The following is a 22,285-nucleotide window of genomic DNA, read 5'->3' as shown; positions in this document are numbered from 1 at the left end:
ATTACCAGGATCCAGGTGCATTCTAGGGCACCCAGGCGTTTCAGGCTTTCTGTCATCTGAAATGAAAATGTTAGTATGTTATATAGATCAAAATACCAGCTAACTGTAAGAACCTTGATGTCAGTCCTCTGTTTGAAAATACATTGTCTGCTCTCTAATACTCTGAAGTTTAATACTGAAAAACTGCAGTAAGGATACAACTTTAATTATTAACTGACAATTGAAGTCTTTGTTTTTTGGAAATACAAATACATTTCCTCAAAGTCACCAAATAAAATATTCAATGTGTAATGAAGTGTATTTTATTTAAGAAAGCCACTAAAGACAAATAAAGTAGCTCTCTATGAATATATATAAGGTGATGTCATGTGATCAGCTTTAGGGAGGCATGCAAATTTTTCTTCTGTCAGCTCATCTGTCTCTATCTCTCTGTCTCAGCAAAGCTTTTTTTGGAGGAGTGACCACTCCTTACAAAGAAAATAACTTTAAATTTTAAGTTATTAAGTTACAATTTTGAAATAACCTGAAATTTTGGCTTATTGATAATATATTATAATATAAACATATTTTCAATGTATTTTATTTATAATGGCGAGAATAACTGTCCATGTAGTCAAGCTTTCTAGGGAAAATCGGAAAATGGACTTTATTCTGAAAATCTTGACCGGAAGAATTTTTGTTCGCAGCGGGTTTTTTTGTTTTTTTTTTTAGCTCCACAGAGGAAGCACACAGCTGGGGTTCACCGTTGTTGCCAGACATGGGTGGACACAGAGACGCGAAAGTAGTGATCTTAGGATGTGGGATAGCTGGTATAGCAGCAGCACAGAAACTGGTGAAAGCTGGTTTTCATCATGTGCGGATACTGGAGGCGACAGGAAGAAGCGGAGGACGAATAAAAACAGGAAGGATCGGTGAGTAACGTGCACTTAGGGCTTTTTCAGTCAATCTGCAGTTTTTTAAATTCTGGTGTCCGCAAATTACAAACACACATTTCATTTTCTTGTCATGATGGCAAGCAACAGTGTAAAGTTTTTTTTTATTTCCTCGCGCTACACGTTCATGTTGGATGTGATTGGATGACCTAAAGTAAAAGCGCAGCATACAGATGCATGCCAGGGATATGATAGAAGGACTTTGGATACTACGTTATAACACCTTATAGCACAGCTGTATAATAGTTGAACTCTGGCAGAAACTTACACATTGCATAACCGTAATGTATAGCTCCTCCAAGCGTCATAAAGTGGTGTGTGGCAAAGGTTTTGTGGACCCATATGCAGGATTCGTAAGAGAGGAAAGCGAAGTAAAGAAAGAAGCCTTAGTGCTGTAAACTGTTCAAAATACAAGATGCAAATAATTTGGAGCAATATGCTGCTACCATTCTGCAACTGACTGGATCAAGTTGGTAAAGACATTCAATATGTTTTTGATAATACAGTAACTAAGAGTGATAAATTACTGAAAGCCACATTTAACAGAAATTAATATTTAACTGTTACATTTGAGTTCAGTAACCTTTCTGTTCTACAGGAATATAACTAGATTACAACCAACTGGCAGCCGGTTGAGCCTCATTCAAACCGATTGAAACATGGCAGGAGTTCGTCTACATTTATAAATTAGACAGCTATTATATGAAACCTTCAACAATGTCTCCTAGAGTGATTGGACTCAATCCAAGTCAGACTATAACTGTTTGCAGAAAGGTTGCCTTCTATAAGGTGAGATTATTCATAGCATCCCCAGAGTATTTTAGTTTATCGTTACTATGCCGTATCAATTTTCCCCCTATCTTTGTCAGGTATTTACCAAAAAGTGATTGCAGGAATTTTTTTTAGAAATGACTTGTTGGTTTGGTTTTTGGTAAAATTAACATCACTGTTATATAATAGCTGTCAAATTTATAAAAGCAGACGAACTGCTGCCATGTTTCCATCACTTTGAATACATATTTTCAGAGCCCGAAAAGAACTAGATATTTTATATATGTTGATACAATAGGTAGAGGTAGGTAGGTAAAGTAAAGTAAAATAGGTAAAGGTAGAATCATGAAGATACTTTAAAAACAGGCCATTTCTTTGAGATATATATATATATATATATATATATACATACATACATAGATAGATATAGCCCCTTCAGAAATCCAGTTTACTCCAGTCTGTTTACTAAGACATGTAAAGATATTACTCGTAAAAATTTAAAGGAAAAAAACACACACACAGAAACATTGGAAACCGCTCTTTGGCTGACGATCACTTTTTGGCACAATACCAGCAAATAATAGAGCACCAAACACAGACAGAGATTTAACAAAAGGAGGCAGGACTTCAAGGACAACATAATTAAAAGAACAAAACACTTAACTAAGAACACTGGGACTCGGGATCATGACACCAAGTTCTGTAAATGATACTACTGTGTTAACTAATCTCACTATTGTTGTCTCTTAGGACAAAATTCATTCAACAATATACAACATGGTGTAGAAGAAACTAGACACATTTTAAAAATAGAAATACAATTAAAACCTGTTCCTATGTAACAGTATATTTGATCATGTGGTTAATAAAACAGTAGGCTGATTGGTTGTCCAGCCAACCCTTGCCTATACCCTATACCCTTGCCAGGCAGCTCTAATACAACAACAGCATGGCAAGAGTACACAGTATATAATCCGATTATTAAAAGTTGTTTCCTTCTCTGCTTCTGGACAAAATCTTTTTACCTGTAGGTGATAAAATTGTTGAGATAGGAGCAAACTGGATCCATGGGCCGTGTGAGGAGAACCCGGTGTTTTGTCTGGCCCGTCAGTATGGGCTTTTGGATCCAGAGGCCCTCAAGCCGGAGAACCAGGCCTTGGATGTCGGAGGCCATCTTCCTTGGGTTCCCAGATTCTTCAGCAGTTCAGGTTCAAGGATGTTTTTATAAAGTGTATTTGTTTGTTTGTTTGTTTTTTTAGATTAGTAATATTTTGATTAGTCTTACACCTAACCTAATTACTGGGGCTGGGAAGTTACATCAACCAAATGCAAAGTATTTATGCAAATAGACAAGGAAAAGGCAGAGGCTGTAAATCATCATTGTTTGCATGCTGGTGTCTTAACAGTGTGAACGATGTGGCCAACAACCACTGAGCTTTGCCATCAAGAGGTGATATAGTTAAAGAGTCAAAAAGTCCATGGGGAGTAGAGAATTCCCTTCATTTTATGGGGATGACTTCATGGAGCAAATGGATTTTAAATTGATTTAAAAGATTCAGAGCATACTAAATCTGTCTTGGTCATCTTTATTGAATGGGAAGATAATATGTGAAACCAGCCTTCAAGAAGAGCTCTGAACTGGAGGAGAGGTTAAAAAAATGTAGAGAAGTCTAGATTTTCCTGACCAGTGTTCTTGTGTAACATCTGCAGGTCGGGAGCTGAACGCTGAGGACATCTTACCTGCTCAGAAATTGTTTTTGGAGCTGATAAATGAAAGTTCTGATTTTCAGAGTCAAAGAGGAGAACCCTGGCCCAGTGTGGGCGATTTCTTACGGGCACAGGTAAATTTCTGGCTGTGTTTTTGTCCACAGCAAATCATTTGTCATCCATTAGTGGCATCTAGATTCTCACATGAATTGTGGGTGTTTTTCTTTGCTTGTTATCTGGTGTAGGTGCAACAGCACGCAGCAGAGAAATGGAAAGATGTTGATGAAGCCACCAGATCTTTGCGACTCTGTGTGATCAGTAACATGTTGAAGGTCGAGTGCTGTGTCAATGGGACTCACAGCATGGATGAGGTCAGCATGGGGGCCTTTGGCCTATACAAGACTCTACCTGGACTGGACTGTACATTCCCAGGGTTCGTACTCCTGACTCTGCATTTACACTGTGCAAAAACAAGCATTTATTTTGTTAGGGCAAACAAGCAAATACTCAGTCTTAATTATTGTCTTAGTAGATTAGTCAGCCTGTTAATTAATGCAATTTTTAATTTAATTCAGTAAATTGTTGCAGCACATATGACTTAAAAGTTATGTCCTTTGTTTGTACAGTGGCTATGAAGGTCTAACCCAGAACTTGATAGCAGAGCTCCCTGCTGGTTTAGTGACCTACAATAAGCCTGTGCGCTGTGTCAACTGGAACAGCGCAAAGAGCGCAGAGCCCGTGATGATTGAGTGTGATGATGGCCAAAAGCTCGTTGCTGATCACGTTATAGTCACCGTGCCACTCGGTAAGTTTCACACGCATAAAATGCTGATTTATACCTCAGTGTATGAAGGTTTTATTACTTAATAAATGCTCCCTTATTCACATAGGGTCACAAAAACAAGTACTTCCACATTGAGGCTCAGTGAATTTAAAGTTGTTGTCTTTTTGTCAGGATACTTGAAGAAGCACCACTCGACCTTGTTCCATCCTCCTCTCCCTCTGCACAAGCTGCTCTCCGTCCAGAGGCTGGGTTTTGGGACAAACAATAAAATATTTGTGGAGTTTGATTCACCGTGGTGGGATGCTGACTGTGAGGTCATCTTCTTCGTGTGGGATGATGAGGTGAGATTTCATAAAGGCATACTCAGCCACCTAAATAAAGATACTGTGCATGCTGTGTTTGATCTTATGATTTAAACAGGAGTACATCAGCTCATATCTCTGTTTCAAAATGTTTGTAGGTTTATGCTGGTTGTTAGATTCTTTGCTAACGCTTGAATGTCTGTTTAATCCCTTTTCATACTTCAGGATGCTGTGGTGGACCAGGTGCCAGATGTGCAAACATCCTGGATAAAGAAGTTGTTTGGCTTCACTGTACTCAAACCCACTGAAAGGTCAACTGCTCACAAAATGCTAATGCTTGCCCAGCATTTTAGATTTGCACTGAGTGGTAAAAACATGCCAATTCGTACATTAACAGTGCAGTTCTGTGTGTGGTTTAATCTTCAGGTACGGCCACCTTCTCTGTGGCTGGATTTCTGGACATGAGTCAGAGTACATGGAAACACTGTCTGAACAGCAGGTCACAGATGCCATCACACAGCTTATTCGCAGGTTTACAGGTGAGTCCAGACAGATCATAAGTAGTGGGAAATGCCAGATATTCCAATGTCATTAGTTACACAAGGACTTACAAAAGTCATTTTAGAAAGATATGTTTTTTTTTGTTTGTTTTTTTTTGCATGTTTAGGGAACCCCATCATCACTCCAAGGAGAATCCTGCGCTCCCAGTGGTTTCACGATCCGTGGACGTGTGGATCCTACAGTAATCTTGGAAAAGGCTGTTCAGAGCAGGACCTGGACAACTTGATGGAGCCCCTTCCACCAAAAGGATCAAAATCACAAGTAGCTACATATTATGTTCACACTCAAACCACCAGAAACATCATCAAAGGTCTAACACTTCTTTCTAATTTGCCTCTTTCAGCCCCTGCAGGTGTTGTTCGCTGGAGAGGCAACTCATCACTGCTACTTCTCAACCGTCCATGGAGCTGTTCTCACCGGGTGGAGAGAAGCTGATAGACTTATCTCACACTACTCACTCATTACTCCTTCTGAGCTTCCAAAGTCAAAGTTTTAAAAAATTGCTCTTTGCCACTAAAAAGCTCAAATTTACTATAATATAAAAATGTACTTCACTTTTGATGTGTTACATTATTTTCAAACAATGAAAATCAGAGTGAATATGAAGGCTTGCTGCTGACTTGAGGATGTTTAATGGACCTCACTGGTACTTTCAACCAGTACAGGCAACCCACACAATGTGTAGAATAATGATGTGTTGACATAAATAATGGTTGTTAATACTGACTGTGCAAATTTGTCATTTGAGGACTGACGATAACTGACTGAACTTTCCTTTTGCAAACTCGAATTGTTGCGTTTGGACTGATTTTAATTAACTATGAATAAACTGTATTTTCTAGTGGATCGGCTTTTTGTGAATGTAATTTTTAGGAACTAAGCACATCTCCTGACATGATGCATTTTAAGGCAAATATTACGAGGTCCTTCACCTCAAAAATGCTAGAACAGCTTTAAAATATAACTTTTTAGTTGTTTTTTTAAGCAAGCTCACAGAGTTCACAGATCTCAGGCACAGAGGAGAGTTTGGGGCCTCAGGGATCTGCTGAGGATGTATGGATTTAAAGGTTCACTGAGGTAGGCTGGGGCTTGTCCATGTAGAGCTCTAGAGCAGCAGTAATGCATCTTCACCTGCTGCTAATTTGTAACATATAATATACTTTAACTTTTTATTTAAGATTTTCTGCCTTTAGAATCATCAAAGTCCTTCTAAGTCTCATCATCCATACCGGTGTTTCAGATCACCAGTCAAATCTTAAAAAATAAATTCTTAAAAAGTTTGTTGATTGTAATATAGGGGTTCAACGGGGTGAAAATGTATCACCTCTTTGCAATCTTTTTAAATGATTTTGAGTATACAATGAATAGGTATTATAATGACTGAGAAATGAGTGATGATGATGCTGAGGTCTGTGTAAGACTTATTGTTCGTACGTATGCAGATGACACTGTAGTATTGTCAGACTCAGAGACAAAGCTATAGAAGCCTGTATACCTGTTCTGACCCGTCTCCCCGATGTGATGTTTGTGTAATTTCGCTGCAGGCAACTGCAAGTGGCAAATAAAGGCTTCATCAGAAGAAGAAGAAGACTTTAAATGCAGTAGAAAGATATTGTGTTGACTGGAAACTAAGTGTAAATTCTAATAAAAGTAAAGTTTTTGCAAGAGGTAAAGTAAGAAAATTCCATGACTTCAAATTTGGAATTTCTGTATTACAAGCAGTGGATCATCATTATGCTTATCTTGGTGTCACATTTAATTACAATAATCACTTGAAAAGGCTATTAAGTCAACTGGGGCAGATATAGTTTGTTAACTAAAGCTAGAGATCTGGGATTATCTGTTGAAACTCAGTTACAGTTATTTAACCAGTTGCTTTTACCAGAGGCGCGGGACCATGAAGACATTTCATTAATTGAATCTTAAAGCAAGCATTTCAATATACAGGATTTTATTATTTATGAGAACGTACCAGAGTGGTGAATGATAGCTATAAGAGCACTTACTGAGATGAGTATATCTGATATTCTGAGACAAAATTGTAATTCCAAAATGTTTAATAATATTATTAAACATTTTGGAATTCTAATTTTTTCCAATAAATTACAGAATGTTTAAACAAGAGATCAAACTGGAATAAAATTTGTGTAGTTTCTATTTTGTGTTATCTGGAAAAGGTTTAGTGGTATCCCAGACATTATGGGCAGATTTTATGGAGTTGTATGTACTAAATATGTACTAAATGTTTATGTGGACTTTGTAGATTAGGGAAACTTGGAGATGACTCTCATTACTTATTTACGGAAGCGTAGAGCTGCCATCCAGGCAAAAGAAAAATACAAGTGTATCACGTTATAACGTGAAAGGTTTATTGTCGTACTTATTTGAATGTAGTCATTTTAAGTTGCAAAAACAAACATGTCTGCCTGTGTATTTTAGGTTGAGACCAAATGTTTATAAGATGGAGAAGTTGTTTAATACCAAGAATATTGTTAAGGTGCGTAAACTTGCAAAATTTTATAAAGAAATTGTATTTAAATGTTGTGGATGTGGGTGATTTGTTGGGAGAATGAACTATAGCCTAAAGTCTGTACCAAAATAGGGTTTTTAAAGGCTTCCCCTTGAACTAATTTCCCTACCACCATCTTTGACACCGTCATCAGTTTTTATTCAATGACACGGAAGATTTTCTGCCCAGCTCAGGTGTTCCTGCAGGGGGCAGTAGTAAGTTATACGAACCTGAAAAAAGTAGAAGAAGTCGTCTTCGTGCCGGAACAAAAAAAGCTTGACGGCAGATTCGAGTCGGGATGTAAACAGTGAGACACGTGTCCATTTCTGTTTAGTGCATCCAGTTGAGTCAAAGTAAGTGTTCTGTTAAAACAAATGAAGGACGGTGGATATATATTTGGGTAAATAGCATGAAACTGTACCAGGCACTCCGTCATGTCGACAAGTTCAGAACCATTTTCGACTTTGGCGGACGGGAAGTGGCTCACTGGTTCCCCGGACACATGGCTAAAGGTGACAGCTTCGGCTTTACATTGGCTGTAAAGTGTGGTTTCTGATGCTTTTGAAAATGCGGGTAATCTGGTGTTCGAGGTCATTTCTTGGTCACATAGTTGCTGAAATAATTTGTTCTTTGTAGGACTAAAACAGATGAGAGCCAACCTGAAGAGTGTGGACTGCATCATAGAAATACACGATGCCAGAATATCCTTTTTATTATATTACACCATAAAACAGTATCATCTTTTAAATAAAAAACTAACAGTGGTATATTTAATTGTATCAAAATTCCAATAAAAACCGTATTTTCTGGTGGGTGCTGCAAGATGCCAGCTGTCATAGCTTTTATTGTTGATATTTGGACATTTTTCCGTGTTATTTTGTTAACCAATACCTTAATAATCGATGAGACATTTTGGCATATTTTTAGGGTGAAAAATCTTTTATATTGGTGTAATTTTTTTCTATTTTAATTTTAAGCCTGAATATTTTTATTTATAAAAAGCCCTTACCTCTACCTAAAGTACCTCTGCATCATCAGAGGATATGATGGATTATGATTATATGTATAGATAGTCTATACACTCTTAAAAACAAATTATTTTATAGACAACATAGCAGTTAAAGCTTTGACAACAATTAAGCTTTGACTTTGAAATGGGAAAAAATGGTGTATATAAGTAGTGAGGTTTTTTTCTATTTTTGATTTTCTTAAATATATTGAAGGACAGCAGACAAGGTCACATAAGAAAAAAAGAGCACATTGATATAAACATTAACAGTGTATATGGATTTTATCATCCTTTTTAATCCTTAAGAGAAACTCTTAAGAACATTTTGTGCAAAAGGTACTCTATGCACCATGTTAACATTTTCATTGTAGAAGCAACTTTTTTAAGGCACGGCAGGAAAATAAAACAGGAAAGAAAAAAGCACATTGGTTTGTGATTCGGAGTAACCTTTTAAACTTTATTTAAAGAAAGAGCTACAGGAGAGACAGAGAGTTTTCACTATTATGCCAATAAACATGGTGCATAGTTGTGAAAATAGAAGGTGCATCACTGTGAACTGATCTGGGAGATGCACATGAGCTGATTTAAAAAAAATAATATATTTATCTATGCAAGATTTTGGCAAGATAACAACTAAATTATGTAGAAAGTGGTTTAGTTTAGTTCAGAGCTTGTTTACCACCTGAGCAAGACAGGTGTTTCTAGTCCTCTACTAAGTACTCCATGTGTGTTCTGAATTTCAAAAATAGCATGTGGTCAGGTGATAATTTGATATATAGAAAGTGTACTCGTTTTAAAAAGAAAACTGCGGGAGCCCTGTGATGTTAATCCTTAACTTTAAAAACATCCCATTCTCTGGAAGAAACCCGGTGTTTCAGGACACACTGAGTGCCAAACCACATTTGCTAATTCTCAACAAGATGGACCTCGCTGATCTGTCCAACAAGCAGGTACAAATTCTTGCAGCAGCTTTGGCAGAGTCGCATGTCAGCAGCATTTTACTGTACTACAGCTACATTTACTCTGCAGAGAATCCTGAAGAAGCTAGAAAAAGAAGGGATGACACATGTTCTCTTCACAGACTGCTTAAAGCAGAGAGACCACAACATCAAAAAGGTAGAAAAACATTTGACTGTTTGCAGCCATTTCCTACACAGCTAAAAGTTGCAAAAGTTATGAGCACAGATGTGCAAACTAATTCTGTCTTCTTTTCTTTAGCTGGTGCCAAAGGTGATGGATATTATTGCAAGTAAACCACGCTTTAACCGTGAGGAGGTACATTCAGTCTGGACGGTTAAACTATATTGTTTTAGTGCTCTGTGGCAGAGAACATATATCCTCACTGCTTCTATACAACCTCAAATTCAATTTCTTGCACAAGATATGCAGTATGTCCAGAAAAAGTGCCACAAAACTATAGAAATTGCACTCATACCCTCACCATGCTGTGAGTTTTGCCTATAAAATAATGACACGTCCCTCCTTATTGGCTATCTTAGTCTTTAAGCTACAAATATGGAAGCAAATTGCTCACCAGTGTCTTCTATGTTGAAGAAATTAGTTTTCTTTGAATGTTGCATTTTCCTACTTCATTGATTTTATTTAAAATGCAACCACATTAACGTGTTAAACTTTCAGAATACAAATTACTGCCTGATGGTGATTGGAGTGCCCAATGTTGGGAAGTCGTCTCTTATTAACTCGTTGAGAAGAACAAACCTAAAAAAGGGTAAATACAGAAAAGCTGTGGATTGATTTGAAGATTTCAGTATAACTTTCACCTCCTCATTAACGAGTGTTGCACTTGTACACTAATTTCAGGTCGTGCATCTCGAGTAGGTGGGGAACCAGGAATAACCAAAGCGGTCCTAACTAAAATTCAGGTGTGTGTGGAGAATGTGTTTGCTTTTGTTTGTGTTTTGATGGTCTGATCAACCATTCCAGTATTTATAACTGCTGCTGCCCTCAGGTGTGTGAGCGACCCATAATGTACCTGTTAGACACACCTGGAGTCTTGCCTCCTAAAATTGAGAGTGTTGAAACAGGCATGAAGCTGGCCTTATGTGGTATGCAGAATTGTTTTTTTCCCCCCTAACATAATTATTGTCAGTTTGTATATATGATAAAATCATTTTGTTTTCCAAATAGTTGGATTTCTTGTTTATACAGAATGATTTGAAAATCTTTTTTTCTGCAGGAACTATACTGGACCATTTAGTGGGTGAAGACATCATCGCTGACTACTTACTCTATTCTCTGAACAGGCTAGGAAAGTTCAGGTGGAATTTTTCTTTCTCCTATTTTGTGTTCATGTGCATTTTTAGAATTTTTTCTTATTTTTTTATTTAGCTTTCTCTTGAATGTTTACTGTAAAGATGTGTTTGTGTGCAGTTATGTGGACAAATATGATCTCCAAGAGCCTAGTGACGACATCCAGCATGTCCTCAAACGCATTGCTGTAAAACTTGGAAAAACTCAGCGGGTCAAAGCGATTACTGGAGTGGGTAAGACACTGCTCATCCTAAAGTGTAAAGTGTGCGTGTTAGTCCCCATAGGGAAATAGTTCCTCTGCATTTAACCCATTCACCCAGTGAAGCAGTGGGCAGCCACCAATGCAGCGCCCGGGGAGCAGTGTGTAGGGACGGTACCTTGCTCAGGGGTACCTCAGGGTAGCCGTTCAGTGGAGTCGAACCCCCGACCTTCTGATCATGGGGCCGCCACTCTACCTACTGAGCTATCAGCCCTGCTATGCATACAACTGCTCTGTACAGTGTAATTAATGATTTATTTATCAGTGAATTGGTTTTATTTATTTGCTTTTTTTACTGGGAACAAAATTGATGCCACTGACTTGTCTGTGTTGCAAGCAGCTTTGTAGTTTAGCATGAAGGCTTGAAATGGGGATAAAAAAAAAAAACAAGTCTGCAGGCTTTAAATAGATATTTTTTATATATTTAAAAGTAGTACAAAACCTGTAATTTAACTTGAAAAGCAAATACAATTGTTTTCTAAAGAAAAAAAAATCTTACTATTCCTAAAAAATAAAAGTGACTGCTTATATGCAACTGGCCACTTCCTTAGTTACTATTACTGGATCAAGATCTGAAGACTGTGGGTCACCGTGTGGTCTTCTGCCACTGTAGCCCATCTGCTTCAACATTTCATGTGATGTGTGTTCAACATTCCTTGAGTTACTGCTGCCTTCCTGTCAGCTCAAAGCAGCCTGACCATTCTTCTCTGGCATCAACAAAAGCATTTTCACCCAAAGAACTGCCACTCACTATTTTCCCTTTTTCTGGCCATTCTCTGTAAACCTTTAAGATGGCTGTGTGGCCATGTTCATTCTCAGTTTGAACTTTGGTAAGTGGTCTTGATCTAGTCACTTGATGCTTAAATGCATCAAGTGACTGGATGATCATATATTTGCTTTAATCAGCAGTTTAACCTACTGCAGTACCTTTTTTGAACTACTTGCCGTCATTCAGGGGCAATCCTCATGGTTTGTTGCACTTTTCTCTTTTAACGGTTCCATCCCATTTTTTCCTTGTCTCTTTCAGGAAATGTTACCATCACAATACCAAACTACACAGCAGCAGCATATGATTTCATAAGAGCCTTCAGGAAAGGAGAGCTGGGTCAAGTAATGCTCGACTGACCCGAGTCATTTTACCGACGATAACTAAAAACTGTTTCTGGATTTCTTCAAGAGCATATTAGTCTGTGTCTGCACTGACATGGTGCAGTTTTTTGGGCTTGTGGATAATGCAAAAAGTCACCAGACTCCTGTATGACTTGTAAATAAAAGACATTTATTAAATAGTCATTCTCAGTTTTGCTTGTAGGATACATGAGACAGATATCCAGGGTGGTGTAAACAGGATATTTATTGGCATAAAGACAGTGATAACAAACTCTTTAATTATTATGTACATCAGTGTAGTATATAATAGAGTGCACTTGTAAATGTGGAACAGTCTGTTGCTCCTGAGTGTCTTCTGTAGGTAGATAATTTTTTTTTTTTTTTTTTTTTTTTTTTGGAAGATGTAAACACCGTGAAAACCTTCCAGAGACACCGGTCGCTTTTGAGAGCAGCGGTAGGTTTGCCTCTCATTCATGTCACGATCACAGATCTCAGCTGAATTTCAGGCGTTATTAAAAAAGAGTGTGAACTATTCAGAATGCAAAGACGATTGTGGAAAACTAGCTGTCCCAAAGCACAGCACTCTTACTTATTCTGTTATTTAAATTATTGTATAAAGAACGAAGTGAAATGTGTTGCATTGGTTGAGTTTGGAAGCTGAACAAAAACACGTATTTTCCTCTGTAAAATAAATAAGTCCATATTTCAGAGAAAAATTACTAATACTGTTTGATTTCAGGGGTGAGAAAATGCTGGTGCCAGGTCCCTTTCAACTTAATAAATGTTATAAAGTAGCTGATAGTCTGTACTTCCATATTTTAAATGAACTGCAGCAAGTCCAAACGTTATATTAATACACCGGTCTGCTTTTAAACACAGATTCTCTCATTTGTACAGAGCTGCAGTACAGGTCACTTTTTATTTTGTGCATATTATTAAAAGTATATTTTTTAAATTTGGCAGTAGTTAAAATTGGCAGAAAGCAGCTCGGTTAGACTCTGAAGAGTCATTGGCATTTTGCTGATATGTTCTTCAGTGAAATACTAAGATTTAAGCTTTAGGGGTGGAAATTGACAGTAGTTCTGTTATATATGCAGAGATGAAGTCTGAGAGGTGAAATGTCCCCATGAATACCAAGCTGGTAACGCAGCCTGTTGTTTGCCGGTTGGAAAAACTGTAAAAAGTACAGTACAGTGATGTTTTTGTCATTGTTTTGTTCTGCTCCTGTGTGGCCGCTCTAACTGGTCTTACCCATGCAGGTTCCAGTCAGTCCTCCGCATTGTAATCATAACCTGGATGGAACTTCGGTTCTAGATCCAATCACAAATGTATCCTACAAATCACCCAAATATCTACAGTATACTGTCCATCAAGAGTCCGTATTTAGGAGAAAACATTGTGATAATGACAGAAACTACTTTAGAGAAAAAAGATCCATTTTGAGTAGAACCTGACATTAGAGCATCAAAGTAATTGGTCCTGTTGTAGTAATCCAGCTCTTCCTCCGAGTTGTCTGTGTTGCCGCGTCGGTAGGCAGATGCGTACCATTTATCTGCCGTTAACGCCACTGCTGCCCCTGCTGCTGCTGCACTTGCCACCCTCACCGGTGACGTCCGGCCGGCCACCCTGAAACGAGAGCGGGTCCCGCCGTAAGCGCCTCCTCCCCTGTAGGTCCCTGCTGTGGAGCTGCGGGAGGGTGACCCTCGAGAGGAGCCCCTGGACCCTCCACGTCCGCCTTTACACAGCGTGGGCTCAAACAGGAAGGCAGAGAGCAGGAGGCAAGTCCAGCATGTTGCAACCACCTGGTTCATCCCAGACATCTGTACAGGAAGAGGACACGATGAAGCAAGAAGGCACATCTTAAACCTTCCTTGGCGAAACCTTTGATGCAGTGGTCAAATAAGACTTAAAATATTTTGTCTGTTGTGCAAATATATAGGAAGTATTTGTCAATTTGCATAGTTTCAAGTTTGCATATACAGTCATCATGGTAATTTGGGTCTTTTAATGATTTCTTTGGGCTGCTCTTTTTCTAGACCACGGTGATCATACAACATACATCTTTCATGACTTTAACCTCCTAGGACCTGGCGTCCACATGTGTGGACATTACATTTTGGGTTATTTAGACCAAAATATTAAATCTTGCTCTACAAGGGCCTGATATCCACTTACGAGAACATCATACTGCAACTGTTCTATTGAAATTTTAAATTAATATCCTCATATGTGGCTCTCATTTTTCTTAGAAACAAAAATTAGGGAAAGAAAAATCTGGTAATACTTTGTTTTTACATTCATCGGGTCCCAATCAGCCCAAATATCAAAGAGAAATTAAAAATGCATGCCATGGAAGAGTTTGGGTCTTAGGAGGTTAAAAATGAAGAATTGGGTGCACAAGTTTTAGCTGATTTTGAATTTACTTTCATCCACACAGGGTCAAAATGATACATACAATATGTGCATACATACTCACTAATATTTTGTTAAATAAACCTTAGCAAGTTGCACCTCAACCAGATGCTTTTGGTAGCCATTAACAAGATTCTGGTATAATCATGGCTACATATTTGACCACTCTTGTTAGAAGAATTGGCAAACTTCAAAAAAGGGTTGAGGTCAAGGCTTTGGGAAGGTCATTCCAGAAACGTAATGTTAGCCGGCTTTATCCATTACAAAAACAGTTTCTTCATTACTCCATCCACTTTGTGCAATGTACCAGTGCTGCTGGCAGCAAAACAGCCCCACAGCATGATGCTACCACCACCATGCTTGACAGCTCGTACAGTGTCCTTAGGTTTGAAAGACACATCTTTCGTCCTCCAAACATACCTCTTGTCATTGTGACCAAATGTCAATCTTTCTCATGTCTGACCATAAACCTTTTTGCCAGAAGGCATTTGACTTGTTGATGTGGGCAGCTAAAAATTTCAATCAAGCTCAAAGGGGCTTCGTTCTTGGTCGGCACCATCTCAGTCCATGACAATGTCGCTTCACTGTGGACAGTGACACTGGTGATCTAGCAGTTTCCACTTAATGGCAGGCTTGAGCTTTGGTGGTTCGTTGATTTTCCCTGAACACCCTAACCAATTTCCTCTCATTAGACAGTGTGGGTCTTCTACCAAACCTTGGCAAAGTGCTGACATATCTGAATAAGTTATACTTACATTTGAACAGATGATCTTAGAATTGGCAGGGTTTTTTTCTTTATAGAAATAGCTCTAAGACACCTTCCTTACTTGTGTAAATCTACAGTTCTCATTAGATCCTTACTGAGTTTTTTGGCCTTCCCCATTGTTCTAAGTATTGGACAATCCACTAAGTGTCAAACAAATCCTTTTTATGCTGGCAAAGAGATAGATAGATAGATAGATAGATAGATAGATAGATAGATAGATAGATAGATAGATAGATAGATAGATAGATAGATAGATAGATAGATATGTGTGTATATATATATATATATATATATATATATGTAGATAGATATTGGGACTGTGTGGATTAGAAAAAGCAGATTAGAAAAAATAAATTCAGACCTTTGCGCCCAATTCTTTCTTTTCAAAGTCATTAAAGATGAATGCTTTAGAGTCATTCCATCATAAAAATGTATCATCCCGACTGTCATAAAAATGCATATGCAGTTCCATAAATTTGCTGGGAGTGTGAAGGGTTCCTATTTTTATTTCCAGTCCCACAGCTTTTGAGGAAACAGCTGTATGTCATTAGTTTAATGACTTCTGTGCACTGATTATTTTTGCATAATGTTAGAAAACCACCATATGTTTGTGTGACACGTGTTTAAAGAAATACCAGCTAATGAGCATAGACAGCACTGTCTATGTTTCTGACCCCCCAAAAATTGATGTGTCCATTTAATGCTCAGTGCTTCTGTTGCACATCACTCCCCTCTCCATTAGAGTGGAACAGTTTAAACAGAAATATGCTAAGCAAAGAAAATTGCATTTGGGTCTCAGCCTGCAGTGAGACTACATGCAATAATAGTCATAAAATGGAGGGTTATAAATAAAAGGCAAAAATAATAATAATATGGCGTGTTTGTTGGTAGTAATAGGCCATCGTTTGAAATGCTAGCAGGAAACTGGGCCACTGTTTTCAAAGATAAAAAAAAAATTTCTTCGACAATATATTTTCCATATCTTAAAACTTGTCCTTTTATACAAAATTATCATATATATGCATACAAATGCATCGACAACGCATCCTATTTGATTGTCTTGTACATTCTCATAAATTAGCACTTTCATGTTACAGCCTGATCATCGATTTAAAAAAAATCATAATTATATATTGGATTTATACACCCAGGTTACACGCTACATCAAAACAGACTTACCTTTATTCCCTGGTGTTGTTAAGCCCGTTAATGGGTTGGTACTCGGAGGAAAGATGGAGGGGATTGTCGTGTACGGCGCAGGCTTGTTCCATCTGAGGGATGCGAGAGCGCGCAGCACGCTCACAGAAACATCTGAGCATCAAATATTGTTATGCTGACTTCAATAATTATTCATAGGCATTTTATAATATCAGTTTAGATTCAATGTTTTTTTAATTAGTTTTTTAAAAATGATTTCGCGATCTTATTTATGTAGAAAGTAATTAAACCGGTGTATTTCCTCTGTATATATATGAAAAGGTATATCTGTATCATGAACTCATTTTACATCGTTGGCCACACAGGGCCCACTTTTAATCTTAAATTGACCGAACTAGCGACTTTCCCCTTTCTGTAGATACGTTTAAATACATACCAATTCAAATTAATAGGCTGTAAGCAAAAGAAGTTTAACAGCAGGTCTCGGTTTTTCTATGTGATTATTCTATAAGCTTTTCTATATGAAAAGCTACTGTAGTAAATTAAAGAAATATGCCAGAACGAATAAATAAATGTGTAAAATTACAGAAAAGCTTCTCGTTGCATATTGTCTTGAAAATTAGGTCTTTCTTTTTTAAAATACAGTTAAAAGTCAAAAATCTATGCCCTCCTTCATATAGTGCAAAACCATCCAGTGGGCGGATTGGCGTCTTTGTCAGGCGTATTCTATTCTAGCCTTATGTTTGTCATTCCTGACTTATAATAATATATCAATTTTGTGCAAAAACAGGAAGATGGTGGAGAGGACAGGGATATTTCATCACGTATGTAGAAGGAAAAATATTTCACCTCTGCAGACAGCAGGTGGCGGTAGCGCGAGTTTCTGTCACGTGCTCGTTCACGGACAACACCAACAAATAAGAACCAACAGGAGGCGAGCGAGAGCTGCTAGCTGCTCCCGACGAAACTTATCGGACGTCCATCCTGCTGTCATGGCCTTCCTCTGCCGAAGTGCTGCTTCGCTGCTGAAGCCCTACCAAGCTGCCCCGGCCGTGCTATCCGCAGCCCGCCTCTACAGCTCAGGTGTTTTTGTGTGTTTGTGGTTTAAGCTTCACCGTGTCTGCAGGGGTCAGTTTGTTGCAGCTGCACCAACAGCTGCTACAATGTCAAAAACCTGCGTCACTGTCTGTGCGACGGCTTCACGTTTAGGGCAACAGTTTATGTGTTGTTGGTGGTGTTTTTGCATCGCAAAGTCTTTGTTTGCGGAGCTTAACTGTGTGAAAAAGTCCCCACTTTTGTCAATGTTGTGTTGTGTGCGGTTTGCAAAGGGAATTTGAACGTGGCATCTTCCAGGTGCTGACCCTTTAGTCTTTGCAATCATCATCATCATCATCATCATCATTATTATTATTATTATTATTATTATTATTATTATTATTATTGTTATTGTTATTATTGTTACTGTTATTGCTGCTATTTTTTTTTTACATTTATTTTCTGATGATTTTGTTTGAAGTTTATGTGACCTGGTGGAGTTTGGCTCACACAAGAAGAGAGCCATTTTGGAATTACACAACACAGTGAGCAATCATTCAGTAACTGTTGAAACATACAAGTAGGAGAAAACAACTTATAATGCATATGCAATATTTGGTGTGATCACATTTGTTCTTCAGGGCAGCTTTACTATCATTTCTTTAAGTAGTCTTCAGGAAGAGTTCTCCAGGCTTTTTGAAGGACATTCAAAGCTGGATGTTGTTCCATTTTTTGCTCTGTTCGCTGTCGAGATAATCCCACACTGTTTCAATAATGTAGAGGCTTAAGCTCTGGGGAAGCCAATCCATGTCCTTGTTATGCTGAAAAATTAAATTATTGCCAATCGCATGCTCTCCATTTGGTATTGCATGGTGGATCAAAATCTTCTGGTACTTCTTTGTGTCTGTCCTGAAAGACGTGAGCCTCAGTTTAATGAGACTCTAGCTCTAAATACCAGGTTAAAGGTGCAGAGTAATTTTAACATTTAATACAAATAAATGCTGTAACTTTGCTCACTGTCTGAAGCCATACTACTAGGCTGTTGGTGTTAATCCTTAACTGTTTCTTGAATAATCGACCTTGACTTTTGATATCAGTGTTTTTCTTATGACGATAACTTGAGCATGAGCTGCAGCCTTGATCTTATCCCACGCAGCTGCACGTGAGGAATTAAATGTCCAGGGTAGTCAGATCAGACATTAAAGCTTTTATCTTGCCTTGTTGTTTTTGCTGTATTATTATAAAATACTTTCAAAATAAAATATTAAAAAATAAAATGAGGACACTAACAGCGAAAGTTACATTGGAAGTTTTTCGTTAATGTTGAATTTTGTCTTCATGCAGGTGGTAACTATGAGCATATTTTGGTGGAAAAGCGAGGTGAGAAGAAAAACGTGGGTTTCATTCAGCTGAACCGACCTAAGGCTCTCAATGCTCTGTGCGACGGGCTGATGAAGGAGGTGGGACAGGCGCTGGATGCGTTTGAAGCTGATGGAGACGTCGGCGCTGTCGTCATCACTGGCAGCGAAAAGGCCTTTGCTGGTGAGGACTTTTTTCTGTCCTTGTATTTGCAGATTTCCTCCTTTTTGAAGGCACGTAAAACTGTTTAAGTGAACTTGAGTTTGGTGTGGACTTTTTTGCAGCTGGAGCAGACATTAAAGAGATGCAGAATAGAACCTTCCAGGAGTGTTACGGTGGAAACTTCCTGGCTCACTGGAACAGAGTGTCCACAGTGAAGAAGCCTGTGATAGCAGCTGTCAATGGATTTGCTGTAGGTTTCAAGTTTTGTTTTTTGTTTGCTTGTTTTGAGTTCTGGGATTTTCATGTAGGCTTGTTACTGTTGATAAGTGGGGGATCAGGTTGGGTTGGTAGCCATTTTTAATTCTTCAAAAATCCAAGCGTTCCTGGTTGGGCTCTTTGCAGGACAGTTTCGAGGCTCAGAAAGTGGATGTCACACTGTAGAGGGGCATCATTGTTAAAACTAAGGACAACAGAAGTAATATGTTCAGTTGTATTATCCAAACAGCTCTTGCTTTGGTGTTTTTATACATGCATTCTGCTCTTTCAGCTCGGTGGAGGGTGCGAGCTTGCTATGATGTGTGACATTATCTACGCTGGGGAGAAGGCTCAGTTTGGCCAACCAGAAATCCTGCTGGGGACCATTCCTGGTAAAGTCTGATTTATGGATTACTGTACTTTTCTGTTAAACTGCACCTCTTTACTAGAGGCTGGCTTTTTGAGCAGTCGATTGTAAAGCTTTTCTGCTCATCGTGTCACTTAAGTTGTAGGTCGCGTGTGACATCCTGTCTCGCGAGACACAATCTTTATGGCGCATTGGCCTGCTGTGCCGTTTTAATGAGGATCCTGCACAGAAACTCAGAGACATACTGACACACAGAGGAAGATGTTGGAATTATTTGAAAATTGAAAATTGTTTGAATTTGTGGAAGAAACTTTGCAAAAAAAAAAAAAACACTCGACAAAGTCTTGGCTTCTGGTTTTGACTTCTTCTCTTCCTTATCAGTGTGTATGACGCGATATTGTCTGAGTGGCAACACCTATTGCATAGGAGAATACTGCAGTGGCTTTTTGCACCTTAACAAGTATAAATGACTGTATCTGTGTGATGACATCACTGAGGCGGGTTTATTGGCACCTTAACGTCTCTCTGCCTGTAGGGGCGGGTGGCACCCAGAGGCTGACACGTGCAGTGGGCAAATCCCTAGCGATGGAAATGGTACTAACAGGGGACAGGATTGGTGCTCAAGAGGCAAAGCAATCAGGTAATGACAAAGAGCACTGCAGGTTCTACAAGTTTCTGCTTTATATAAACAACCTTTTCTTAAAAAAGATTATTTTCAGATTGTGGTTCTGGTACTTTTACATACAGGAAGGTACTGAATAGTTCTGCACCTGGATAACAGCAAAGCTAAACTGCACAGAGTCTGCTTTTAAACAAAAATGTGACATGAATAGTGTGTCAAATAAACTGACTTATTATATTTATTGTTCTCAACTGTGTATCTTTGTGTTTCTTAGGTTTGGTGAGTAAAGTTTATCCCGTGGACCAGCTGGTGTCTGAAGCCGTAAAATGTGGAGAGAAGATTGCTGCCAACTCCAAACTCGTGTCTGCTATGGCTAAAGAGGCTGTTAACGCAGGTATGCACATTTTAAAAGGCTAAATGTTCTAAAACCGACTGAGCTGAATATGTTGGATGTTTTTTCTGACTCATCTTCTGTGTGACGGCAGCTTTTGAACTGACTCTGGCTGAAGGGAATCGCTTGGAAAAGCGCTTATTCCATGCTACATTTGCAACGGTGAGTAGAAGAACTAATATGGGATTAAGTGAAAACAGTGGAGTCAGATTTTAATAATCAATCCATGATCTACTTTTGTTTTGGTTTTTTTGGTTTTTTTCCCTTCCCTACAGGATGACCGTAAAGAAGGCATGACTGCCTTTGTGGAGAAGAGAAAGGCCAGTTTCCAGGACAATTAGAAAAGGAGCAGATGAAGATCACAGTCAAGAACACAAAGTTTCTGATATCAGTGGCTCACTTCCTTGTGTGTAATATGCTGAGTGATGCAAAAATCCAGGATTATTGGAATTTGCCAGCTGCTGGGACTAGGATTTGCCACCATGTGAGTGCACAAGAGTGTCTTTCTCACTGAAGCCCCATCTGACGAGGATCAGCATCATCAAATGGAGTCTGGGTGCAAGGGGGTTGAATGTGAATATGATTTGATCTCTGTGATTATAGTCAGTGTGTAGCAGGTGGTGTAGGGCATGTGACATGTACTGACTTTGCCTTTTCATTTGTCAAACATTTGTATTTTGTAGGCAAGTTATTCTGTACATTTTACAAATAAACCCTGGGAGTGACTCTTAAGGCAAGAAGACATGGGAAGACTTTATTAATGATTCACTCGTAAACATATTAGTTTATTCCATTAAACATTTTTCATATTTTACATATATTTTTCCAATTTCATAAACATTGTTTTTGGCAAGCAGGGGCTGATTTGTAACATGCTAACAAAGCACATGCTGACCAGCTGCTTTGTTAGGTACACAGGTTCGACTGCTCATTAATACAAAAATATCTCATCAACCAGTCACATGACAGCAACCCAGTGCCTTCAGGCAAGAGAGGACCTGCTGAAGCTCAAACTGAGCAGCGCACCTATATTGGAAACTTTTTGCATTTCTCAGAGGTGGATTTTTTTTTCTTTTCTTTTTTTCTTTATAGGAGGTTACAGGAACTAAGCAGCAGTTTTTGTTTCTGTTACAAATTTGAGCGTTCATATCAAACCTTGAAGAAGATTGGCCGCAGTAGCAGGACACCACTCCCCATTTCCATCCCTTTTAGGACCACAGTATACTGGTCTTCTGATGGCTGCTTCCAGTAGGATAACACTCAGATCCTCTCAAACTGGTTTCTTGAAAATAACCTTGAATTTACTGTAGTCAAATCACTTCCATAGGCACCAGATCTCAATCCACTACAGCACCATTGGGATGTGGTGGAGCAGGAGAGTCACATCATGGGAATGTGGCCTTCAGACCGCTAGGTGGCCCTCTTGCGCTGTAAACAAGTGCAGGGAAACGCGACATGTAAGTCCTCTGGTCGGCCCACAGGACAGAGAGACACACCGAGCTGGACAAGTAAGGTCAAATTCACAGCTATGAAGTCACTAAAA

General features: G+C 38.7%; 4 protein-coding genes across 4 annotated transcripts; 3 read left to right on the top strand and 1 right to left on the bottom strand.

Moving 5' to 3' along the window:
* Positions 1-691: 691 nt before the first annotated feature.
* LOC146374864 (peroxisomal N(1)-acetyl-spermine/spermidine oxidase-like) lies at positions 692-5,901 on the top strand. Its single transcript, XM_084949371.1, has 10 exons — positions 692-911; positions 2,735-2,911; positions 3,414-3,544; positions 3,656-3,843; positions 4,037-4,215; positions 4,366-4,535; positions 4,722-4,807; positions 4,923-5,035; positions 5,164-5,318; positions 5,401-5,901. Exons 1-10 carry the CDS (start codon positions 758-760, stop codon positions 5,551-5,553), a joined length of 1,506 nt encoding a protein of 501 aa, XP_084805497.1. The 5' UTR covers positions 692-757; the 3' UTR covers positions 5,554-5,901.
* Positions 5,902-7,840: 1,939 nt separating this feature from the next.
* Positions 7,841-12,610, top strand: mtg1 (mitochondrial ribosome-associated GTPase 1). The gene is made up of 11 exons (XM_084948659.1): positions 7,841-8,078; positions 8,203-8,269; positions 9,423-9,525; positions 9,605-9,691; positions 9,794-9,850; positions 10,214-10,304; positions 10,397-10,458; positions 10,545-10,641; positions 10,773-10,854; positions 10,967-11,079; positions 12,133-12,610. Exons 1-11 carry the CDS (start codon positions 7,976-7,978, stop codon positions 12,228-12,230), a joined length of 960 nt encoding a protein of 319 aa, XP_084804785.1. The 5' UTR covers positions 7,841-7,975; the 3' UTR covers positions 12,231-12,610.
* sprn (shadow of prion protein) lies at positions 12,580-16,692 on the bottom strand. The gene is made up of 2 exons (XM_084948660.1): positions 16,573-16,692; positions 12,580-14,035 (listed from the first exon to the last, which is right to left on the bottom strand). Exon 2 carries the CDS (start codon positions 14,033-14,035, stop codon positions 13,568-13,570), a length of 468 nt encoding a protein of 155 aa, XP_084804786.1. The 5' UTR covers positions 16,573-16,692; the 3' UTR covers positions 12,580-13,567.
* A 763-nt stretch (positions 16,693-17,455) lies between these two features.
* On the top strand, positions 17,456-21,474 carry echs1 (enoyl CoA hydratase, short chain, 1, mitochondrial). Its single transcript, XM_084948658.1, has 8 exons — positions 17,456-17,634; positions 18,931-19,128; positions 19,230-19,357; positions 19,655-19,754; positions 20,265-20,369; positions 20,626-20,745; positions 20,837-20,904; positions 21,018-21,474. The coding sequence occupies exons 1-8, from the start codon at positions 17,544-17,546 to the stop codon at positions 21,081-21,083; spliced, it is 876 nt and encodes a 291-aa protein (XP_084804784.1). The 5' UTR covers positions 17,456-17,543; the 3' UTR covers positions 21,084-21,474.
* The last annotated feature ends 811 nt before the right edge of the window (positions 21,475-22,285 follow it).

The sequence above is a fragment of the Perissodus microlepis genome, chromosome 13 (genome assembly GCF_051167445.1).
Source record: "Perissodus microlepis isolate ML-2025 ecotype Zambia chromosome 13, ASM5116744v1, whole genome shotgun sequence".
NCBI lineage: Eukaryota > Metazoa > Chordata > Actinopteri > Cichliformes > Cichlidae > Perissodus > Perissodus microlepis.
The sequence above is the reverse complement of the archived record's forward strand: the minus strand, read 5'-3'. Positions and strand labels throughout refer to the sequence as shown.